Source organism: Pan troglodytes, chromosome 22, assembly GCF_028858775.2.
Source record: "Pan troglodytes isolate AG18354 chromosome 22, NHGRI_mPanTro3-v2.0_pri, whole genome shotgun sequence".
Lineage (NCBI taxonomy): Eukaryota > Metazoa > Chordata > Mammalia > Primates > Hominidae > Pan > Pan troglodytes.
In genome coordinates this window covers 39,118,038-39,140,464 of record NC_072420.2, presented here as the reverse complement: position 1 = coordinate 39,140,464, position 22,427 = coordinate 39,118,038, and the positions used below count along the sequence as shown (strand labels likewise).

The following is a 22,427-nucleotide window of genomic DNA, read 5'->3' as shown; positions in this document are numbered from 1 at the left end:
GTCCCTCTTCCGCAAAATCCCCAGGAATGTGGCAATTTTGCCAGATGCTTAGGTGTTGGCCTTCAGATTTCTTTTTTTTTAATCCTCATGACCGCTCTGTACCCTGTCTGCTTGAATTATAGATTGCATTTGTCAAATAGTGACACATGCAATTGGGTGTCTTCTAAGACCTTTGAAATTCAACTTCCTTAAGTTGAGATTAAAGTGGATATTCTGCTGCCCTGCCGCAGTCAAGCCTGGGATGCTTCGAGACCTGCATAAAAGTTTTTCTAGGCTGGCATTTCTAACTCTTACTGTCCCGAGGAAAGAAAAACAAGCTACTTTTTTCTTCTGAAAGGTAGAAATGGAGACCATAAAAACGATCTAAAATGTGGTCCCAGTTAGAAAGGACTCTGAAATCAACAACTTTTTGAAACATGACTGTCTGTTGGAGTGTCTTGAATTATGTGTTTCTTTGGGCATTCAGGAAGCCTTATCAGTTGTGAGCGAGGACCAGTCGTTGTTTGAGTGTGCCTACGGAACGCCACACCTGGCTAAGACAGAAATGACCGCGTCCTCCTCCAGCGACTATGGACAGACTTCCAAGATGAGCCCACGCGTCCCTCAGCAGGATTGGCTGTCTCAACCCCCAGCCAGGGTCACCATCAAAATGGAATGTAACCCTAGCCAGGTGAACGGCTCAAGGTAAGGAGACTTCCGCCCCTTTCTCTCCCTGACCTCCCATTTTCCTATCCTTTACAAAGGCAAAGTGGAAGTCAGTCATGCTTCTCTAAAGATTGACTTAGAAAGCAAGGCCACTGTGCCTGTAATCCCAGCTACTCGGGAGCCTGAGGCAGGAGAATCACTTGAATCCAGGAGGCAGAGGTTGCAGTGAGCCGGGATCATGCCACTGCACTCCAGCCTGGGCAACAGAGCAAGACTCTGGCTAACAAAAAAGAAAAAAAAAAAAAGAAGAAGAATGAAAGAAAGAAAGGCCATTGAACGGTGACGTTGGACAGCGCTGGGAAAATGTGTTCTCCAGTGGTTTGTGTGGAGGATGGAGTTTGTAAAATTAGTAGTATATTTACCAAGAACTCTCTTTGAAGATGTGTTCAATTCTATTTCCCAGGCACGAGGGCTCTGTGGGAGGGGAGCCTTGCCCACATATGGCAGAATTCATCTGAGGTTTGATTGCCTGGAAAATAATGCCGTCTTATGTTTTCACAAAGGGAGAGTGTCAGCTAGTGGCCAGGCAGTGCGGCGTATGTCCAAGCCACTTGAATTTGCTAGTGGATCTCCATTGTCTGCCCTCCACCCTCACCCCACCCTCTGATCCCTGCGGTCCTCTTCTCTTAATGCCTGCTGTTTTTTTTTTTCCTCCTCTTAGCTTATGCATAGAGCCCTCTCCGGTGTCTCCCATAATTATTAGCTTCCCTGAGTTTGTCATGAACATACAACTGTCACGTAAAATGTATTACCAAATGCAGAACTGTCCCTGGCCCTCAAAAAGTGTTGAATTCTGTGTAGTTTTGAAAAGTAAAATTAATTTCAATTATGATCTAATACCCCATATATATTCAGGAAAAAGAATATCAAATCTTAGGATAAAGAACAGATTATTTCTTTGAAATGTTGCATAATCTACCATCAGGTCATAAGAACAGCTCACATTTTCGGAAACTTTACTGTGTACAAAGCCCTTTTATATCCAGTAGCCCCTCAGTCCTCCGAGCAGCCCCTCATGAAGTATACTTGACCCCATTTGATGGATGAAGAAACCTGTGATCAGGCATTTCCAGTCTGACCCCAAATCACCACTTAAATGGAATCAGAGTTTGGATTTAAACCAGGAGTGTTTGACTCCACACCCTGAGCATTTTCCACTCTGTTGAAGCTGTAATGGGGCCTTTTTGTTACATATATGTTTTAACGCTAAAAAGGTTTATTATAAGTGTCATAGTTTATAAGTCTGGAAACGGTTGCGTCAATTCCTAGTGTGGTGTTAATGAAGGTGCCAAGTCACAGTGTCCTAGAGGGAATGTCAACGGCAAGGCTGGATGTGCCAGATGGGGAGATGGGAGATGCCAGAACACTCCTCCACTCTGAGAAGTCAGTTTGCGTCTGTGCATCTAGCTTCTTGAAACTGCACTGGCTCTGATGCTACATATTGCCACTGCACTGGTCCTTTAAGTGGAACTCGAGGCAGGCCCATCTTGAATCTCATCAGGAGATTCATTCCTGGAGTTACAGAAGGACCTGGGTAGAAAATGCAATGATGGGTCCAGGACACCAAAGTTGTGGGAAATTAATGATTACATGTAAATATTTTTGAATCTCATCAAGAGATTCATTCCTGGAGTTACAGAAGGACCTGGATAGAAAATGCAATGATGGGTCCAGGACACCAAAGTTGTGGGAAATTAATGATTACATGTAAATATTTTTTACCCATAAATCCTATGCATTTGATACAATGTTTCTGTTGATCATTATATATATTTCTGAAACACAGAAGAATGCAGGGTAATCATGTTCTAAAGAATGCAGCAGTGTTTATGCAGTAGATCAATTGGTGGAACACAGCCTGGAAACACTGAATGAATTCTGTTTTGGGTGGGGTCATATGATCCCATATATGCCAGCGTGATCACGGCGGAGACACTAAGACCGGGACACATTTCTAAAGCTTTTCTTCTGCAGAGGCTAATTTCTACCTATGAGCAATTCACCTGCAGGGAGGAGGGGGATGTTGGAAAGCGGGGAGAGAGGAAGGAAACATCTCAGACAAAAGGGCACTGAGATGATTTCCGATGGACAACAGGCAGAGTGAGCCATGTCCTGGCCCTTGTTTGAGAGTCTGGCCTGGGGCCAGTCTGGATTCAGCAAGCCTCCGAAGGGAGACTGAGTGAGGAGGCGAGAACAGTGCTCCAGAAATGAAAGTTTCTATTGTTCTCACTGTGTTACTCCCAAATTTAAAATAAAATAAGCATTCTGGCCGGGCGCGGTGGCTCACGCCTGTAATCCCAGCACTTTGGGAGGCCGAGGCGGGTGGATCACGAGGTCAAGAGATCGAGACCATCCTGGCTAACATGGTGAAACCCTGTCTCTACTAAAAATACAAAAAATTAGCCAGGCGTGGTGGTGGGCACCTGTAGTCCCAGCTACTCGGGAGGCTGAGGCAGAAGAATGGCATGAACCCGGGAGGCGGAGCTTGCAGTGAGCCGAGATCGCGCCACTGCACTCCAGCCTGGGCGACAGAGAGAAACTCCATCTCAAAAAAATAAAAATAAAAAATAAAAAAATAAGCATTCTGTTTGTGGGAGAAGTGCAAACACTGTTTTCCTTAGTGTGAGCCTGTGATGCCCCTTGGTAGCTGATGTCTCCTCTCCCTCCTGGCCAGGCATGGGGAAGCTTTTCCAGCCTATGTTGTGACCCCAGGGGTACAGGTTGGGAGTTTGGGGCAACCCTGAGCCCCAGGCAAGGGGCTTCAGTCTATAAGAAAGAAAGACACCAGGGGCTTCAATCCATAAGAAAGACACCAGGGCAGTTCCGCCCCAGGGCCCTCAGCGCAGCAGACTGGGGAAAGCTCTTGGGTGGTTTTTCTGTCAGGCAAGTGAAAGGCTGGTGCTGCGCTGAGGGTCTCTTTCTGGGAAACATCTTTTTCAGGGGAACTGGACATTTTCTTTCTTTTTTATTTTTCTTTTGGATGGAGTTTTGCTCTTTTTTACCCAGGCTGCAGGGAAGTGGCACGATCTCAGCTTACTGCAACCTCCACCCCCCGGGGTTCAAGCGACTCCCCTGCCTCAGCCTCCTGAGTAGCTGGGATTACAGGCATCCGCCACCACGCCTGGCTAAATTTTGTATTTTTAGTAGAGACGGGGTTTCACCATGTTGGCCAGGCTGGTCTCGAACTCAATCCACCCATCTTGGCCTCTCAGATTGCTGGGATTACAGGTGTTAGCCACCGCGCCCGGCCTTGACATTTTCTTTCAAGGAAACAATGGGAACTTTAAGAGTTCCTCTCTCAGGGCTCACAGAATTCTAACATTGCCCAGATTGCTGCCGTCATAAACTTTCAATGCTGTTCCAGCTCTTAAAGCATCGGTGATGTGTTTCGGTGGGTGGATACCGAGTGAAGACCATCATGTCATCCTCTTCATCCTCCGGGTCCTCCGGTGGGTTCGGTGATGTCGGTTCGGCAGGTGCTGTTCATGAAGGGAACAAGGTGGACCTCACCTGCCTTCAATCCAGGCCTACGTGCCTCCTTTGAGGAAAAGGGCAGCTGGGTTGTAATAGGCAGGGGAGGAACACTGGCTGCAGAGGCTGCCTCCGCTTTGAGGCATCTAGCAATGTACAGATGTCAACCAGTCACCAAGTGTCATCGTCCCCTAGCCACAAGGATGTTCCAGGGGGAGGGAGAGGAGTGGCTGACACTAATCCCCTTCGTAGAAGAGAAAGATACAGAGCTCATGCCCGTCTCCCCCAGAGCTCAGTGTGTCTCCTGGCATTGTGTCTGGGTGCTGGCCTGGTGTATCAGTTGGGATTCTCTAGAGAAATAGAACTTATAGGATACTTTTATATTTTAAGATATTTATTTGAAGGAATTGACTAATGCAATTGTGGGAGTGGGCGGGTCTGAGATCTGCAGGGGAGGCTGGCAGGCTGGAAAGTAGGCAGAATTTCTTCTTCTCTGGAAACCGCAGGCTTTGTTCTTAAGGCCTTCAACTGATTAGATGAGGCCCACTCACATTATCCGACATCATCTCCTTTAGTCAAGTTCAACTGACTGAGCTACCTGCGCAAATGCCTTCCCAGTACCACCTCAGTTAGCATTTGATTAAGTCACTGGGTGCTACGGCCTGGCCAAGTTGACACAGGAAACTGACCCCCACACCTGACTTCCAGGGATGCTGCACTCATCAGTGACTGGTGACCCATTGTACTTTTTAGATCTCCAAACCAGTGTGCTCTGGGGGGCCAGTTCACCGCTGCTGCTGGAGCTCAGCCTGACTGGACAGCGGGTGGTAAAGGGGGTGGCGTGTCAAGTCAGAGGTTCACTAGGGGGCTGCTCAAGCTCAGTGATCTGAAAGAGTTGAAACATAAGTGGTGAGTCAGTGTTCTGCTATTAAGAATCCAACGGGCTTCCTGAAGGGGAATGGGGGAAAAGAAAGCTGAACAATTATCAGTGGAGCTAAGACTCATCTCAGCCAGAGGTTGGAGGCAGCCTTGGGGCAGACAAAGGACTGCCTGGGATCCCATCCGCAGGCTTTGCTGACCCACTGTGGGCTTTTTTTTTTTTTTTTTTTTTTTTGAGACAGTTTTGCTCTTGTCACCCAGGCTGGAATGCAATGGCACGATCTCGGCTCACTGCAACCTCTGCCTCCCGAGTTCAAGCGATTCTCCTGCCTCAGCCTCCCGAGTGGCTAGTTTTCATATTTTTAGCGGAGATGGGGCTTCACCATGTTGTCCAGGCTGGTCTCGAACTCCTTACCTCAGGTGATCCACCCGCCTCAGCCTCCCAAAGTGCTGGGATTACAAGCGTGAGCCACCATGCCCGGCCTCACTATGGGCTCTTTACCAATGTCAGGTGCAGCTCCATAAAAGGGAACATGGGCGTGATTCACTCTGCTTTATTTTGGACACCGTGAACCAGCACCGGGCTGTGTCAGCCCAGCTCGAGGGGCCAGGGCAGAGGCAGGGTTCATGGAGATGCAGATTCTGCCACGGAGGGGCTCACAGATGAGATGCTGCGGAGCTGTGTGTGGCTGCCCGACTCTGGAGGAGCCCCGCCAGGAGTGCAGCTCCTCAACGCTCCACTACCTGCACCTGCATCCTTCCAGACTCGGAAGCCCCAGGCCAGCTGTGCCAGGGAGTTAGCCCACCTCCTGGCCCCTGGCCCAATAGCTTCTTCTAATTGTCCCTCCTCTTAGCTTATGCATAATGGGCTTTCCTGTAGTGCACGTGCCACTTGAAGTCAAGTCCACGGGGAAGTTACATAAGTCAAATATTACTCTTCGGCTAGAACTTGTGGGCTGTTACCTTTGTGGCCCCTGACTATCTTGCAGACATCTCCACGGGAGAAGTGCACTCTCTGCAGCTTAGATCTTTCCAGAACATGGCCCACCTCCTTCTGCCTAGAATACCCAACTTGGGAATAGTGCCCTCTGTCCATCCCTATCCATCCAGTACCCACGGAGAAAAAGGCCATGTGCTTTGAGAGGAAGGAAGGACTTAGTTCCCAACCGAATAGTGGAATTCTACAAAACCTCAGTCCTAACGTGCTTACAAGCTCCTGAAATGAAATACAAGTGGTGAAACGAGATCTGTTGCCATTATAATAGAGTTTCTGTAAAACATAATAAAAGAAAAACAGGAGAGAAAGGAACCACTGCTTTGCGAGCCAACTGGGATGTCCTTGTGGGTTTGGCTTGGCCACTGCCAGATCAAACAGCAGCATTCTTGCAGACACTAATCTAATTGCACGTTGTGTAGACACAGGACATCATTTTTCAGCTTCGGTGGTCCACAGCCACCCTCTCCCTTTCTTCACTCTAGCCTCACGCACCAGAAAGCCCCAAGTGTTCACACAATGGAGAACTGTCAGTGTGTGGCCAAACTAAAACCAGCTGTTTTCCTGTGCCATCCACACCAAGGGCCTGGCTGGGAGTTTCAGCGCCTGCTCAGCCTCTCGTGAGCTCCCTACCAATGCCCTGAATTTGCTGTGAGGTCCCCAAAGCTCAAGTCATGATAGACTAGCAGGATAAGCCAAGAGGTAACACCTGCTCACTCATGGTCCACAAGCGAACTGTCTTCTCGTGAGCAGTCTGGCAGGTCTGTGCAGAGCAGGCTGCTTTTCCTCTATCTGAGCATCCCCAGCTCAGGCGAGCCAGATCACAGGCAGCTTACACTAAGTGGCACCTTCCCCTTTCCACAGGCGATGGCGATTTCGTGAAGCCCACCTGGAGGCTCACTGCAGGTGGAACTCAGTCAATTTATGTGCCATGCTGTGAGTCCCCCCTCAGCCCAGTCTGCAGGCCACCTGGAGCCATTGCCATGTTTGATTCAGTTGAGTGAGGGTTCCCCCGGTGTGGTGATTCTCAACGTGGGCTCCGGGACCAGCAGCATCACCTCCACCTGGGAGCTTGTTTGAGACGCGGCTTCTTAGGCCCTGCCCTAGAATCGGAAGAGACCTGGGTGGCAGCCCAGCACGCTGTGTTTGAAGGAGCCCTCTGCGGGATTCCGATGCCTGGTAGTCTGAGAACCACTGCTCTGTTGCACGATCCAAGGAGATGAAAAATGAGAAAGCCCAGCAGCTGGGTAAAGGTGACCCACCCAGCGAATGATCTGGGAGAATCTACGCGGAGGCGGGGTTGTTCCCCAGAAGTCCTTGCCTGAGTTGAGAAATACCTCCTTCCCTCCCACCACATTGGCGCTTTGCCCAGCTGGGCCTGTGCAGCGAGAGACAATGCTATCTGGGTCTTGCCTCTCTCTGGGATAGATTCATTGCATGCCATGAATAACTCCAGCCTCGGGTCAGATAGCAGGATGTTTTATAGATGTTATTTAAAAAACATGCCATTTGTAATGTGATGGAGATGAGAAAAAGTAGGGAGTATCCGCTGGGTCCATCAGGGCCTTAGACATACTGTTTATGCCTGGAGTCATTCATTCATTCAATGAATATTTATTGAGCACCTACTTTCCTAGGCTCTTGGGATAGAGTGATAAAATATACAAAAAAGTTTTGCCTCACTAAGTTCACTTTCTAGCAGTGAAGATGGTCATGACATCAGACCACTTATGAAAACACAGCAGGTTAGATCGTGGTAAATGCTAAGGAGAAAAATAAAGATGTGAAGCAGATGGCAGCTCTAAAGAAGGTGGCTGGAGAAGATCACAAAAAAGTGATGTTTGAGTAAAGCTGCAAAGGCAGTTGAGGGAGAAGGCCCGTGATTAAACAGCAGAAAATATTCCAAGAGGAGGGAATGCTAAATGCAAAGGCCCTGAGGTCAGCTTGAGGTGTTCGAGGACAACAAGCAGGCCATCGTGGCTGCTGTTTAGTGTCCAAGAAGAAGAGTAATAGATGATGAGTTTGGAGAGCCCGTGGGGCCATTGCCGGACTTTGACTTTCACTTTCTGGTGAGTTCAGAAATCATTAGGGGACTTGAGGCAAAGGAGGGATATAGTGTTACTTAGATTTTGCAGGGCCTCTCTGGCTCCTGTGTTGAAGTCTTCCTGAGAAAATGTGGGTGTAGGATGGGAGACATCTGCGTGAGAGTGGGTGAGAGTGGTAGCAAGGGAGGGTGGGAGAGGCAGTCACATCCTGGGTATAGTTGGAAGGTGGAATTAACGTGCTTTGCTGATGGGTTGGACATATGGCATGAGGAAAAGAGGAAGTGAGGATGGGCCAAGGCTTGGGGAATGTACCCCAAACAAGGTATGGACAAACCATAACTAGGAATCCTCATGAGCATAGAGGCCCCTTTAAGGGCCCCTTTTAAGCATCACCCCAGACACTGGGGACAGGAACTTCTCTCTAATAAACACCAGGTAAAACAAGAGGCTCTTGCCTCCTTGCCTGAGCTCAGTGGATCTTAATTCATTAGCCCAGTGGTTCTCAACCATCGTGATGTGGCCCCCAGAGGCATTTGCCAATGCTCGTGTTTCTGCTGGTCACAGCTGGGAGGTGTTACTGGTGTCTGGTGGGTAGAGGCCGGGGACATCCTGCAGTACACAGGGCAGCGCCCCTGCAGCCCCCACCCCCACCTGTCCAAAGAGTGACCTGGCTCCGAGTGGCACTAGTGTCGAAATTGACAAATGCTGCAGGAAACCAACGTGTATTTAGTGTTTAATCTGCATCATGGACTGTGTTAGCTTCGATGGAGATGGATTAAGAATTAAGTGAAGCTGGCCGGGTGCAGGTGGCTCACACTTGTAATCCCAGCACTTTGGGAGGCTGAGGTGGGCAGATCGCTTGAGGTCAGGAGTTCGAGACCAGCCTGGCCAACATGGTGAAACCCCCATCTCTACAAAAAATACAGAAGTTAGCTGGGCATGGTGGCAGGTGCCTGTAGTCCCAGCTACTCAGGAGGCTGAGACAGGAGAATCACTTGAACCTGGGAGGCAGAGGTTGCAATGAGCTGAGATCATGGCACTGCACTCCAGTGACAGAACAAGACTCTGTCTCAAAAAAAAAAAAAAAAAAGAGAGAAAGAAAAAAAAAGGAACTAAGAGAAGCTCATGGTCTACCAAAGGTGAAAAAGATTCTGTGAGATCATAAGACACATTCAGTACAGAGTGATGTTCAGGGCCCAGCAATAACAGGGATGAGGGTACCATCAACTTTACCTGGGCAGGAGAAAAAGACCCTGAAAGGGATAATATTAACCCATATTTCTAAAACCCACATGATTTATTAATAGATTTTGGTATACAACATATTGTCCAGTTTTCTCAAACATCTATGAGATGACATTATTATGATTATTCACATTTACGGATGACCACTGAGTTTCCAAAAGTTTTCGTCACTTGCTCAAGTGAAAGTTAGTGAAAGTGAAAGTTGGCCATTTGACCACAGGCCTGGACTCTTCTTCACTCCCTCAGGGCTTCTTAGAAGAAGCTGAACGTCTTTCCTGCATTGAAAGGGATAGCAAGGTTCTCTCCACGTGTCAGACAAGCAGTGACAAGATGCACCAAATCCAAGTGCCAACTGCATTTTGATTTTTTGTATATGTTACACATTTTAGAAACATTTATTACTATCTTACTTTATCACATCAGGTCAGTTCACCTGCACTCACCTTTACATTAACCTCACCAGGTGTCTCCAAAACAATCACATTTTAAAAATAATAGGTGGGTCAGGAGTTCGAGACCAGCCTGGCCAACATGGTGAAACCCCATCTCTACTAAAAATATATATTTAAAAAAAATTAGCCGGGTGCCTATAATCCCGGAGGCTGAGGCGGGAGAATCGCTTGAACCCAGTGGGGGCGGAGGTTGCAGTGAGCTGAGATCGCGCCATTGCACTCCAGCCTAGGCAACAAGAGCAAAACTCCGTCTCAAAAAAAAAAAAAAAAAAAAAAAAAAGAAAGTAAAATTGTTTTGGTTACCAGGATTCACCTGGCCTGTTATAAAAATAAAAACATGAAGCACCATACTGGCTATTGGGCTCAATCCTTCTCTGAAAAAGGAGTCTTTCAGACAAATTAAAAGACGTGCACAAGATAGAAAAGATGTCACATCTGATCTTTGTCATGTAACTGCTTGTAGAGATCTTAGGCTACAGAACATTTTGTTTTCAAATGATGAATCCCAAAATGGTGCATTTCCCTCCAGTTTTCAAGATCTAAAAGCAACACGGTCTTGCTGGCATTCGTTTTTGGCTGTAAAGAGAAATATAAACTTAAATAATGAAACTTTCTCAGGGAAACATTGAGCCCCTTTAAGGGGACAAAGAACTAACTGTTGGTGAGCTGGTGGTGACTTTTTAATTAATTTTGTCTTCAACTGCTTCAGGGAAGGGGGAAGGAACAGGACTGTTGGGAAGAGGCTGAAATTCCAGGTGTAAGAGAGAATATTTAGTAAGGGTAAAAATAACACACAGCTGTGAAGACAAACATCTACGGTTTCAGTTTGAGCCCGGAGTTCTACATGAATCACTGCTGAGCTCCACCCGCTGCTCCAGCCATGGGGTCTGAAACAGCTTTTCCACTGCCTCTGATTCAGAAATAAAACAGACCCACAAATTACCCTGCAGCGCTCCAGACAATCCCCTCCTTGTCTGGGGTCCTAAAAATACCTTTTGTGGTGACTGACCTCGATTCACACTATGAAACTTGATTAGGAGCTTGTTCAGTCGATTAGGACTAAGTATGTGCTTTTAGGATCCTTATGAAGAAAACCACCTGAGAAGGGATTTATTTGTATTCAGACTTGAGACAGGCCTGGAATGCTTGTCCCAGGCCAGCCTCCTTGTGGGGCTTCTCTCGCAGAACTGACCCCTTTGCCCTCTTAGGGTAGAGCTGCCAAAGAAAGCCTTTCCATTTCTTCCATGTGGCTTCCTCACCAAGTTCTTCTTAATGTGAACTAACCTAATAAACCAAAAGGAACATTCAGAAAGACAGTGACATTCCAAAAAACAGTTGCATGCTGAACACTGCACAATAGTAAACCTTAGCTTCCTGACCTACCTAAGAGTTCACCGAGGTACAGTTATGAACAGTTGCCAAGAACAAAAAGCCTCACATTTACACCCACATACACACATGCACAGCCATGCACATGCAGTATGTTGCTGTGTTAATTTGTATAGTGCTTCACAGTTTGCAGACTTTCTTCACAGTCATCATCTCAGGGATGTCCTCACAGCAACCTCAAGAAAGCATTCATTCATTTTTATGAATGAAGGAGTTGAGCCTCGAAAGGTTAGGTGACTCATCTAAGGTCAACCAAGGTCAACAATGGTTTTCTGACTGCAACACGAGGGGCTTTCTCTTGCACTGCAGGTATAAGATAAGGAACTCAATATTTAAATGGAAGATTCATTCATAAATGTACTCACTCATCCTGCAGACACTTACTGAGAAAATACAGAGAATGGTGCAATTGGAAGGGAGACATTCCTCTCTGGCGGCCCAGGAAAGGCTTGTAGAGAACCTAGAGGTGAGCATGGACAGGTGAATAGAGCAGGTACCAGGTGGTGAACAGGTGAATAGGGCAGGTATCAGGTGGTCATAGGCCTTGAAGGCAGAGGGAGTAGCAAAAGTGAAGGCCTGAAGGGAAGAGACTAGGGGGTGATGTGGAATGTGGTCTTTGAGCACAGAGCACATGGAGTTGGGGAGAGGGGCTTTGGCTACTCAAATGCCAGCCCCATGTTAATAGAGACACTGATATAACCCCCGTACCTGGGGCAGTGCTTGGCCTAGAAAGATGCTCCACAGATATTTGCTAAACAAATGAATGAATTGAGGGGCTCCAGAGCCAGATCACTGAGGAGAATCTAGGGAGGGGCTCTGGGCCATGATGGGGGTTACGTTGGACATGGGCAGCTTGCATTTCTGTTTGGGGGAGAGCACTCTGGTAGCAGGAGGGAGAAAGCTTTGGAAGAGTTCAGGGACATTTCACCAGCATGTGATGGAGAACAAGGGGCTGGAAAGTCGTGTCCAGGTGCAAGAGGAATTCAGAGGATTAGGAAGGAGGATGGCTCTAGAAGAACAGGTAGATTTTCGACAGGATTAGCGGGTTTGCCTCCACTGACTCAAAGAAGAAGACATATTGATTTCCGCAATTACATTCTGACTTGCCTTGGACTTTCTCCAAGGAGTGGGCCCCTGCTAAGTGTTCTGAAGTGAGGGTGAATCAGATTTAATGTGGCCAGCGAGCTTGGGGCTGCCCCTCTGGGATGTATTCAGTGCCGTTCTTGGATAAATGAGGCCCATTCACACTCACAAGGGCTGAGGCTCCATGCTTGTCAAGCTAATGGCCACGACTGTGCCATTTCATTGCGGGTTCTTTCCATGACGGAAATTGCCTCGCTGTAAGTAGACTCTGATGTGAGAAAACCAAAGTCAGATGCCAAGTTTATTTTGTTTTTCAAAGACTAAAGACCAAATTTTACATTTCTCAGTATGTTTTTTCAGTAATATTAGTCCCCACCCCCAACCCCGCTTTTTTTGTTGTTTAAGGGGTATTAGGTATGGACGACCGCTCAAGGAGGCTTTCATCTTGGACTTATTTTATTTAATCTTAAAAAATTAGATTGACTGCTTCCCCAGTGGTCCAGCTCCTGTCCTGGTCCTCACCTCCATCTTTTTGGGCCTGCAGTCAGAGTCAGATGCACTCCCACTCGGCTCTCTCGTCATGGGGACTTTTTGTCTGGTTTCCTTTTGCACTTAAGAATGTTTGCCCATCATCTGTGTAAAACATGCACCCTGCTGGGCACAGCAATGAAGTTTTGGGGAGAAGCATAGAACGCTTAACTGCAAATTGAGGTGACTATTTCTTTTAGACCAAACTTATCAAAACCTATTTATATCTCGACATAAACATTGCCACCTTCCAAGTCTCCCACGGGGCCCTGCCTTGCTCCTTCGTGGCTGCCCTGCTCAGCTCACGTCTGTAACCCTCATCCATGACTGTCTTCAGGGCCACTCTGAAGATGTTCTTTTAGAATACTTAATAGTGATGAAATTAAGTTTTCTGAGGATCCATTCAATGTGCTTTAGGTCTATGAAAGACTCCTCACACGGATTTACCAAGCAAGGGCATAGAGTGGGGCAGTGAAGTACTTGGAGTCGAGACCATGACTATCTAGGTTCAAATCCCAATTCTTCCACTACTGGCTGTGTGATCTTGGGCAAGTTATCCAACCTCTCTGTGCTTCATCTGTAACAAGCCTCCTGCTTTCGAGTATTTCTGTCATGGAGATGTGCAGATGAAATGAACTAACAGCAATAGCTGACACCTGGCGTGGTCATGTGCCAGGCACCATGTTAAATGCTTTATCCATATGTTTATTATAACATAAACATGTGGAAAGAGTCTGGAGCCATGCTCATCATTAGTCAACAGTGAAATACTGGTTGGAAGATTAACCAACTGAGGCCTGGAAAGATTTGTTTACCCACAGTGCATTTGGTGCTCTTGGGAGACATAAACATGACCCTATTTAGTGTTGGTAAATTTGAATTTAAAATCTAGAAATTAGGGGTTTCAGTGCAGCAGCTCATGCCTGCAATCCCAGTGCTTGGGGAGGCTGAGGTGGGAGGATTGCTTGAGGACAGGAGTTAGAGGCCAGCCTGGGCGACATAGTGAGACCCCATCTATACAAATAATTAAAAAACAGCTGGGTGTGGTGGCACGTGCCTGTAGTCCCAACTACTTGGGAGGCTGAGGCAAGAGGATCGCTTGAGCCCAGGGGTTTGAGACTGCAGTGAGCTATAATCATACCTCTGTACTCCAGCCTGGGTGGCAGAGCAAGACCCTGTCTCTTAAAAAACAATAAAATCAAATCAAATCTAGAAATTTGGGAGTTATGAAACTAGAGGCATGTGTAACACTGCATCTCTCAAGGTTTTCTCCTTTTTTAATTACACGTTTTTTTCATGTTTTTGCATTGACTTCTCTGACTGGTCTGATCTTTCCAATGGCAGCCAGTAAGGAGGAGAGGCTGGGGACGTGCCGTCTCTCAACCTCTGTGGCTGCAGCATGTGAGCACTGTGTGCAGGGAGCGTCCTGCTCTGCCACCAGCTACTCCTGGCACTGTGCAGGATGGTCTTAGATGTATTATGAGATGTTGGGAACAATATTGTTTACTGCATAATCCAGTTTTCTTCATGAGAAGCCCCGAGAAAAACTCTCAAAGCTTAACCCAGGGAGAGCTTTATTGCTGCTGAATAACTGGTTTGTATGTAGCTTATTAATACCTCGAACCTTGTCATCAGATGCACTTGTATCTTTGCTTTGGCTAGTAGAAAGCTCAGAGTTGAATTGGTATCCTACCTCAGCAGGATAAATAGTAAGCTTACTCAGTGGGCTGCTTTTATCTCTTAATTCCTTTTTGGCCCTTATTTCCTCATTTTTATTCTGTTAATTATTTATGTTATCATTTTGTCTTATATGTATTTTTATAACCCACCTCAAACTTCACATAGCTTGCACACAGGTAGGGGAATAATGTATATTTAAAACCACTATACATATTTATAAATAGAACTCTGGAGTTGCAGAGGAAAATTACGAAGCCCCTCCCTAAAAAACTGTTAACGAAGCTAAACTCTTGTTCATCCAAGTGGTTTCCAGACAGTCATGTCTGGGGGCTTGAAAATGGGGCTTCTTCCAGCCCTCTGATTCAGTAACCCTATGAGAACCCAACTGGGCTTAGCAACGTGTCTGCCTTCTCTCCTTAACTCAAATTTAACAAAATTTCCAATGTATTTGATATTCTTTGCCATGTCCTTTTATCATTAATTCAGAATACTAGTATGTTTTAAGAAGTCAGTGCTCATGATTTTAAATGATTAGAACTTAATTCTCCAACTGCTTTTTAAGAGAGATTATTGTTTGAAGCTCAACAAGCCAGTTTCATTGGGCACGTCTCCAGTTACCAGAAGAAGGACACCAGCATTCTGGTTTTTTTTATTTCCATCATGAAGGTTTGGTTGTCTTCCTACACTATTTCTGTGTTGCTGTGAGTGACCACAGTTATGACCAAATGCCATGGAAAAGTGTGAGATTGCTGCAGGCGTTACACTCCTCAAGGAGAGTGGCCTGTAGTCCCAGCTATTCATAGGGAGGCTGAACCAGGAGGATTGCTTGAGCTCAGGAGTTTGAGGCTGTGTGGCCCCAAGGGTGTTGCCAGGGAGTTGTGAAGTGTTATGGCTGGCTTTTTAATATCCCAGCCATTGGGCTATTGTTCAGTTCTTTCTCAGAATTCTGAACCAGCCCTCCCCTCTTGGGGCCCCCTGGCTAATGTGGAATTTCTGCTGCTGTGAGCAGAGGGAAGTATCTGTCTTCCCAGCTCCTGTTTACTCTTGTTGATGCCACATATTGCACAGGACTGTCAAGACTAATGTCTGTAGGTGACAAATAGAACCTGGAACTGAAAATGTAAATTTGAGAATAACAGTTCATGACCAAGAATCCAAAAGCAAATGCAACAAAAACAAAGATAAATAGATGGGACTTAGTTAAACCAAAAACTTTCTTCACAGCAAAAGAAATAATCAGCAAACAGACAACCCACAGAGTGGAAGAAAATATTTGCAAACTATGCATTTGACAAAGGACTAATATCCAGAATCGACAAGGAACTCAAACAAATCAGCAAGAAAAAAATAAATAATTTCATCAAAAAATGGGTTAAGGACATGAATAGACAATTCTCAAAAGAAGAAATACAAATGGCCAGCAAACATGAAAAAACGCTCAACATCACTTGTTATCAGGGAAATGCAAACCAAGACCACAGGGTGATACCATTTTACTCCTGCAAGAATGGCCATCATTAAAAATAAAAAAAAAAAGATGTTGGCATGGATATGGTGAAAAGGGAACACTTTTACACTGCCAATGGGAATGTAAACTAGTACAACCACTATGGAAAACAGCATGGAAACTAGTACAACCACTATGGAACTAGTACAACCACTGTGGAAAACAGTATGGAAAATTAGAAGTAAAACTACCATTTGATCCAGCAATCCCACCACTGGTTATCTACCCAGAGGAAATGAAAAAGACACTTGCACGTGCATGTTTATGGCAGCACAATTCACAATTGCAAAAATGTGGAACCAGCCTAAATGCCCATCAACCAATGAGTGGATAAAGAAAATGTGGTGTGTGTGTGTGTGTATATATATATACACACACATATATATACACATATATACACACACATATACATGTATATATGTACATATGTACATGTGTATACATGTATATATACACATATATTTATATACACACATATATGTATATATGTACATATGTACATGTGTATGCATGTATACACATATGTGTGTATGTACATGTGTATATATGTACATATATATGTATACATATGTATATATACATATATGCATATACATATACACACATATACACATATGTGTATACATGTGTACATGTGTATATGTGTGTATATGTGTATATATGCGTGTGTGTATATACATACACACACACACACCATGGAATACTACGCACCCATGAAAAGGAAGAAAATGGCGTTTGCAGCAACTTGGATGGAGTTGGAGACCATTATTCTAACTGAAGCAACTCAGGAATGGAAAACCAAATATTGTGTGTTCTCACTTATAACTAGAAGCTAAGCTATGAGGACACAAAAGCATAAGAATGATACAGTGGACTTTGGGGACTCTGGGGGAAGCATGGGAGTGGGTGAGGGAGAAAAGATTGCACACTGGGCACAGTGTTTACTGCTTGGGTGATGGGTGCACCAAAATCTCAGAAATCACCACTAAAGAACTTATTCATGTAACCAGACACCACCTGTTTCCCCAAAACTATTTAAATTAAATAAAAAGGCAAAATGATTTTTGTTTGTCCTCAAAGGAGTCTGTGAGAGCAATATCTTGAACCACACTTATTTGCAATAAAGCAATTTCCACCCCAAACAAAAAGACAGATACATTTAATATTTACTAAATGACTATCTGTTTGACAGGCACCTGCTGAATAGCCTGAGAATATTCTCAGGAACTGCTGCAACACACATATGCAAGTATGTGTATGTTTAAAAGTATGTGTATGTTTAAAAGGTAACTAGTCTTCATTTCAGGAAGGCATCAGGGACTCCCTGACCCATACACTACTCTGGTTTAAAGTGTACATTGCACACTCATCCTGACACACTGTCCTACTTCAGGACTGTTCATTCCCTGCACAGCATACTCTTTGTCATGTGCACAATAAAACAATGCATTGAACGTCCAAATCCTTATCATGTGAGAATGGAGAACACGTGGTCCTCTATGCTGGGCAGCGCTTGGTGCAGGTGACATACCAAGCTGTTTGCAGGAACTTTTTCCCTGGTGATGTGTGAGCCTCGGAATGCCTGGTGAAGGTGGGGTTGCAATGGAGTAATCAAGACACACATTTGTGCAGTGTGGATCTTTTCTTATCACACCTGGGCACAGAGCTAGAAATGTATTTATAGTGAGACTTTCAAATGAACACTTTTCAGTTCTCTGAATTGTGATAAAATTTCCTTTTCTTTTTTTCTCTCTTTTGTTTTTTTTTTTTTTGAGACAGGGTTTTGCTCTGTTGTCCAGGCTGCAGTGCAGTAGCATGATCTCAGCTCACTGCAGTCTCAACCTCCCCAGGCTCAGGTGATCCTCCCACCTGAGCCTCCTGAGTAGTTGGGACTACAGGTGCACACCATGCCCAACTAATTTTTGTATTTTTTGTAAACACATTTTTCATGTTGCCCAGGCTGGTCTTGAACTCCTGAGCTAAAACAATTCACCTATCTTGGCCTCCCAAAATGCTGGGATTATATGCGTGAGCCACTGTGCCTGGCATCCTTTTCTTAAGTAAAGCAGATATCTCTGAAAATTCTTCTCTTCTCCAGGAATCACTCCTCTTTCTTATTTGCATCTTGTATATGTGCCCTGTTTGTGTCATACACATGCTCTTCAGGGAATGAACAGTCCCAGGGTAGGAGAGTATGTCAGGATGAGTGCTTTAGTGTACACCTTAAACCAGAGTAGTGTATGGGTCAGGGAGTCCCTGATGCCTTCCTGAAATGAAGATCTAGTTACCTTTGAAAGGACATTGTCTTGCCTTTACTTTGTGGAGTCATTCTGTTCAGGGTTAAGAAGCAGGGATGGAGAGTTCGGGCCACCCGCACTGAAGTCTCATTCTACCTCCTCCTGGCTGTGAGTCCTGGAGCCAGCCCCTTGTGTTTTGAGTACTCAGTTCACACCTCTGGAAAGTGGAGACAATGCCAGCAACACAGTTCGCTGTGGTGAAGACTGATAACTATTAAGCTCCCAAAACAGATCCCAAACATGTTAAGGCTACTCTTTTGCTGTTAAAATTTGCAAGAGAAACCTGGGTGAAGTGGCTCACGCCTGTAATCCCAGCACCTTGGGAAGCCAAGGCAGAAGGATCACCTTAGGTCAGGAGTTTGAGACCAGCCTGGCCAACACGTGAAACCCCGTCTCTACTAAAATACAAAAATCAGCCAGGCGTGGTGGCAGGCGCCTGTAATGCCAGCTACTTGGGAGGCCAGGCTGGTCTCGAACACTTAGCCTCAAGTGATCTGCCTGCCTCAGTCTCCCAAAGTGCTGAGATTACAGGCATGAGCTGCCGCAACCAGCCTGAAGGATCTACTTTAATGTCACAGAGAAACTCTTGTGATCTATGCCTAGAGTTCTTGTCCTCGGATATGAAAATTAAACTAGAAAGAACTAAAAGAAAATGAAAAAGGGGTTGGTCTGAAGGGTTCAAAATCCTCAATGTCCCCTGTTTCTATAATTCTTTTTTTTTTTTTTTTGACATGGAGTCTTGCTCTTGTTGCCCAGGCTGGGGTGCAATGGCGTGGTCTCGGCTCACCGCAACCTCCGCCTCCCTGGTTCAAGCGATTCTCCTGCCTCAGCCTCCCGAGTAGCTGGGATTACGGGCATGCACCACCATGCCTGGCTAATTTTTTTTTTAAGTAGAGACAGGGTTTCTCCATGTTGGTCAGGCTGGTCTCAAACTCCCGACCTCAGGTGATCCGCCCAGCTCGGCCTCCCAAAGTGCTGGGATTACAGGCGTGAGTCACCACACCTGGCCTGTTTCTATAATTTTATACATCTCTTTGATCTTTTACTTTTCAAATTGTTAACTGCATTGTTGGAGAAGAAAGAATTGATGGGACCTGGTATACGGCCGGCACTTGATAACAGCTGTCTAAATGGATGAGTGAATGATTGAATCTGAACAAAGGTTGTCTAGATTTTATAGTTGTTACTTGAGTTACTCACATCATCTGGGCAAAGTCTTTTTCCTAAAGAACCTAATCCCTCTAACTTCTCTTCCCTAGTAACTTCTCTCCTTGAGACAAATATACCAAAACATATACACTCTACTCAACTGATGGAATTTTCCAGAGGAATAGGAAACTCAGTCTAAGTGAAGACACTCTGTGTTTTCATATTAGGATGGGTCTTTTAGAGATAAATGTGTGAAGCCAGGAAAAATAGCATCAAGAGGAAATAATGCATGTGTAGGCAGCGGTGGAAATATTCAGGATCTACTTCATGGGAACTCAGACCATTATTATTTTAAAATTTCCTTCATGTTAGCACAGCTGTGAGGATGCCATCAGGCAGGGCTGTGCATTCCAGGCCCATGTTAGGGCCTGAGTCCTGCGTGACCCTGACTGTAACCTCCATCCGCAGATGGCAGTGTACCCTCTTCACTGCCAACACCTAAGATCCCTCCATAGGCTTCAGACACATTTGTAAGTGATGCTGAGAACAAACCTATATTTTCAAGTTCCCACATGCTGAACAAACACTTTCCCTTCCTGTCCACATCCCAGCTATGGCTTTCAGGTGTGGAATGACCTTCTCCATCTCACCCCATTCAGAAAGTGCTCTCCTGCCTCAGATGGTTTTGACCTCCTTAGACTTGAAGTTCACATCCATGCCAAGCCCATAGTTTTTTGATTGTCCAAGTTCTCTGCAGAACTCCAACTAACAAGAAGTGGAGGAGATAAATGAGGGTTCATTGGCGTGGATCCCCCAACCAGAAACACTGGGATAGAAATCTAAAATCTAGAGAAAGCGAAGGTTCCCAGATTCCAAGGAATATGAAAAAAATGTATGCATTGGATAGAGCCTGAGAGGCATTTCTGGAAATCCGCCTGAGACAACAGACCCTAAATATTAATACTTCTCAGCTACGGTGACCCTGGGTTTACCATCACGTGTTAACCATCTAAGAAGGCACTGACATGTATTTTCTGTTTAACCATCTAAGAAGGCACTGACATGTATTTTCTGTTTTCTGCTTAAGCTGGATTTTCTCTCTCTTTTCTTTCTCTCTCTTTCTTTCTTTCTTTCTTTCTTTCTTTCTTTCTTTCTTTCTTTCTTTCTTTCTTTCTTTCTTTCTTTCTTTCTTTCCTTTCTTCTTTTTTTGATGGAGTTTCACTCATGTTGCCCAGGCTGGAGTGCAGTGGCGCCATCTCAGCTCACCACGACCTCGACCTCCCAGGTTCAAGGGATTCTCCTGCCTCAGCCTCCCGAGTAGCTGAGATTAAAGGCATGCACCACCACTTGCCCGGCTAATTTTGTGTTTTTAGTAAACACTGGGCTTCTCCATGTTGATCAGGCTGGTCTTGAACTCCTGACCTCAGGTGATCTGCCCACCTCGGCCTCCCAAAATGCTGGGATTACAGGCGTGAGCCACCACTCCTGGCCCTAAGCTGGATTTTCTTTTTAGGATTTCCCTATCAGATGCGATTTCACCAATGTCCTGTAGCTTTCACATCTCACTGTTTAAAATGTTTTCCTTTTCTTTTTCCAGAAAGGTAGGTTTGACTTTATCCAAATGACAGTGACTGCCTTACTAACAGCAGCCCTGTGACCTGTTGCCCAAGGTCAGTAGTCAGTAGCTGACCCCTCTCTGCATCCACACAGTTCCTTCCCTATCCCTTTCCCAAGGGTCCTCTAGGACTACTGGAGTCCACTCCCCATGAGGCCTCCCCTAGCGTCAGTCCCCACCCTTCCCTGCCCTTCCTGTCTGCACCTAAGCCTGGAACACTGTGAGTCTTCAAAGCTCCATATGTAAAGATTGGCTGCAGGGATTTGAAATTGAGCAGGAGGATTTCATTCTGAGGTTTTGAAAAGGAACGTCATTCCAGGATAAACCTCACTGAGCAGCGAGTGTCCCTGGTGCCGCCCCGCAGCATCTGTCTACTCTGCCTGTTTGCTGTCACACCGCAAGAACAAAGAGCAGTTCACTGTTCCCTGCAAGTGTCCCCAATCAGTTGTCACAGATGGAGTTTTGACATGACAGTTTCAGGAGGAGCTGCTTAAGAAACAGAAGCCAGGTGGTAGTTCTGCCTCCCTTGTGCATGTTCTATGCATCTAGCCAGTATGGGCACTGTCCTAGCCTGTGCAGGTTGCCTTCACAGAGCCCCACAGACTGGCTGGCTGAAACAATGGGACTCGAGCTTGCATACTTCTGGAGGTTGGAAGTCTAAAATCAGACACCAGCAGGGCCAGTCTCTGGTGAGGTCTCTGTCCTTGGGTTGCAGATGGCCTGGCCACCTTCTTGCTCTGCCTTTACATGGCAGAGAGAGAGAGAGAGAGAGAGAGCTCTGGTCTCTTTCTTTTCTAATAAGGGCACTAATCCCATCGTGGGACTCTACCCTCATGACCTCATCAAACTGAAATTACCTCCCAAAGGCTCTCTCTCCTAATACCATCACATTGGGAGTTAGGGCTTCAAAATATGCATTTCGGGAGGACAGAAGGCAAGGCCTGTTTTTGGCATTTCTTTTCTTTTCTTTTCTTTTTTCTTTTTTTTTTTTTTTTTTTTTTGAGATGGAATCTTACTCTGTCGCCAGTCTGGAGTGCAGTGGCATGATCTCAGCTCACTGCAACCTCCACCTCCTGGGTTCAAGCAATTTTCCTGCCTCAGCCTCCTGAGTAGCTGGGACTACAGGCATGCCCAGCTAATTTTTGTATTTTTAGTAGAGACAGGGTTTCACCATGTTGGCCAGGATGGTCTGGATCTCTTGACCTCATGATCCGCCCACCTCGGCATCCCAAAGTGTTGGGACTACAGGCATGAGCCATGGCACCCCGCCTGTATTTGGCTTTTCACACTTGTCCTTTCTCCCCCAGTCTCTTCCGCCTTGCCCTTCTTTGGTTCTCTCTGTGTATTGTGAGAAGTCGATGGAGACATGCTCTTTGATTGCTGTTATA

General features: G+C 45.7%; 1 protein-coding gene across 8 annotated transcripts in view; it reads left to right on the top strand.

Annotated features, from left to right (window-relative positions):
- The window catches only part of ERG (ETS transcription factor ERG), a 279,268-nt gene that overhangs the window by 215,273 nt on the left and 41,568 nt on the right, over positions 1-22,427 (top strand). For all 8 annotated transcript variants that reach the window (XM_001170678.7, XM_001170554.7, XM_003319073.6 and 5 more), the window contains one exon: positions 467-684. In XM_001170678.7, coding sequence (XP_001170678.1) covers positions 467-684 — 218 coding nt within the window. The remainder of the gene's footprint in view (positions 1-466; positions 685-22,427) is intronic.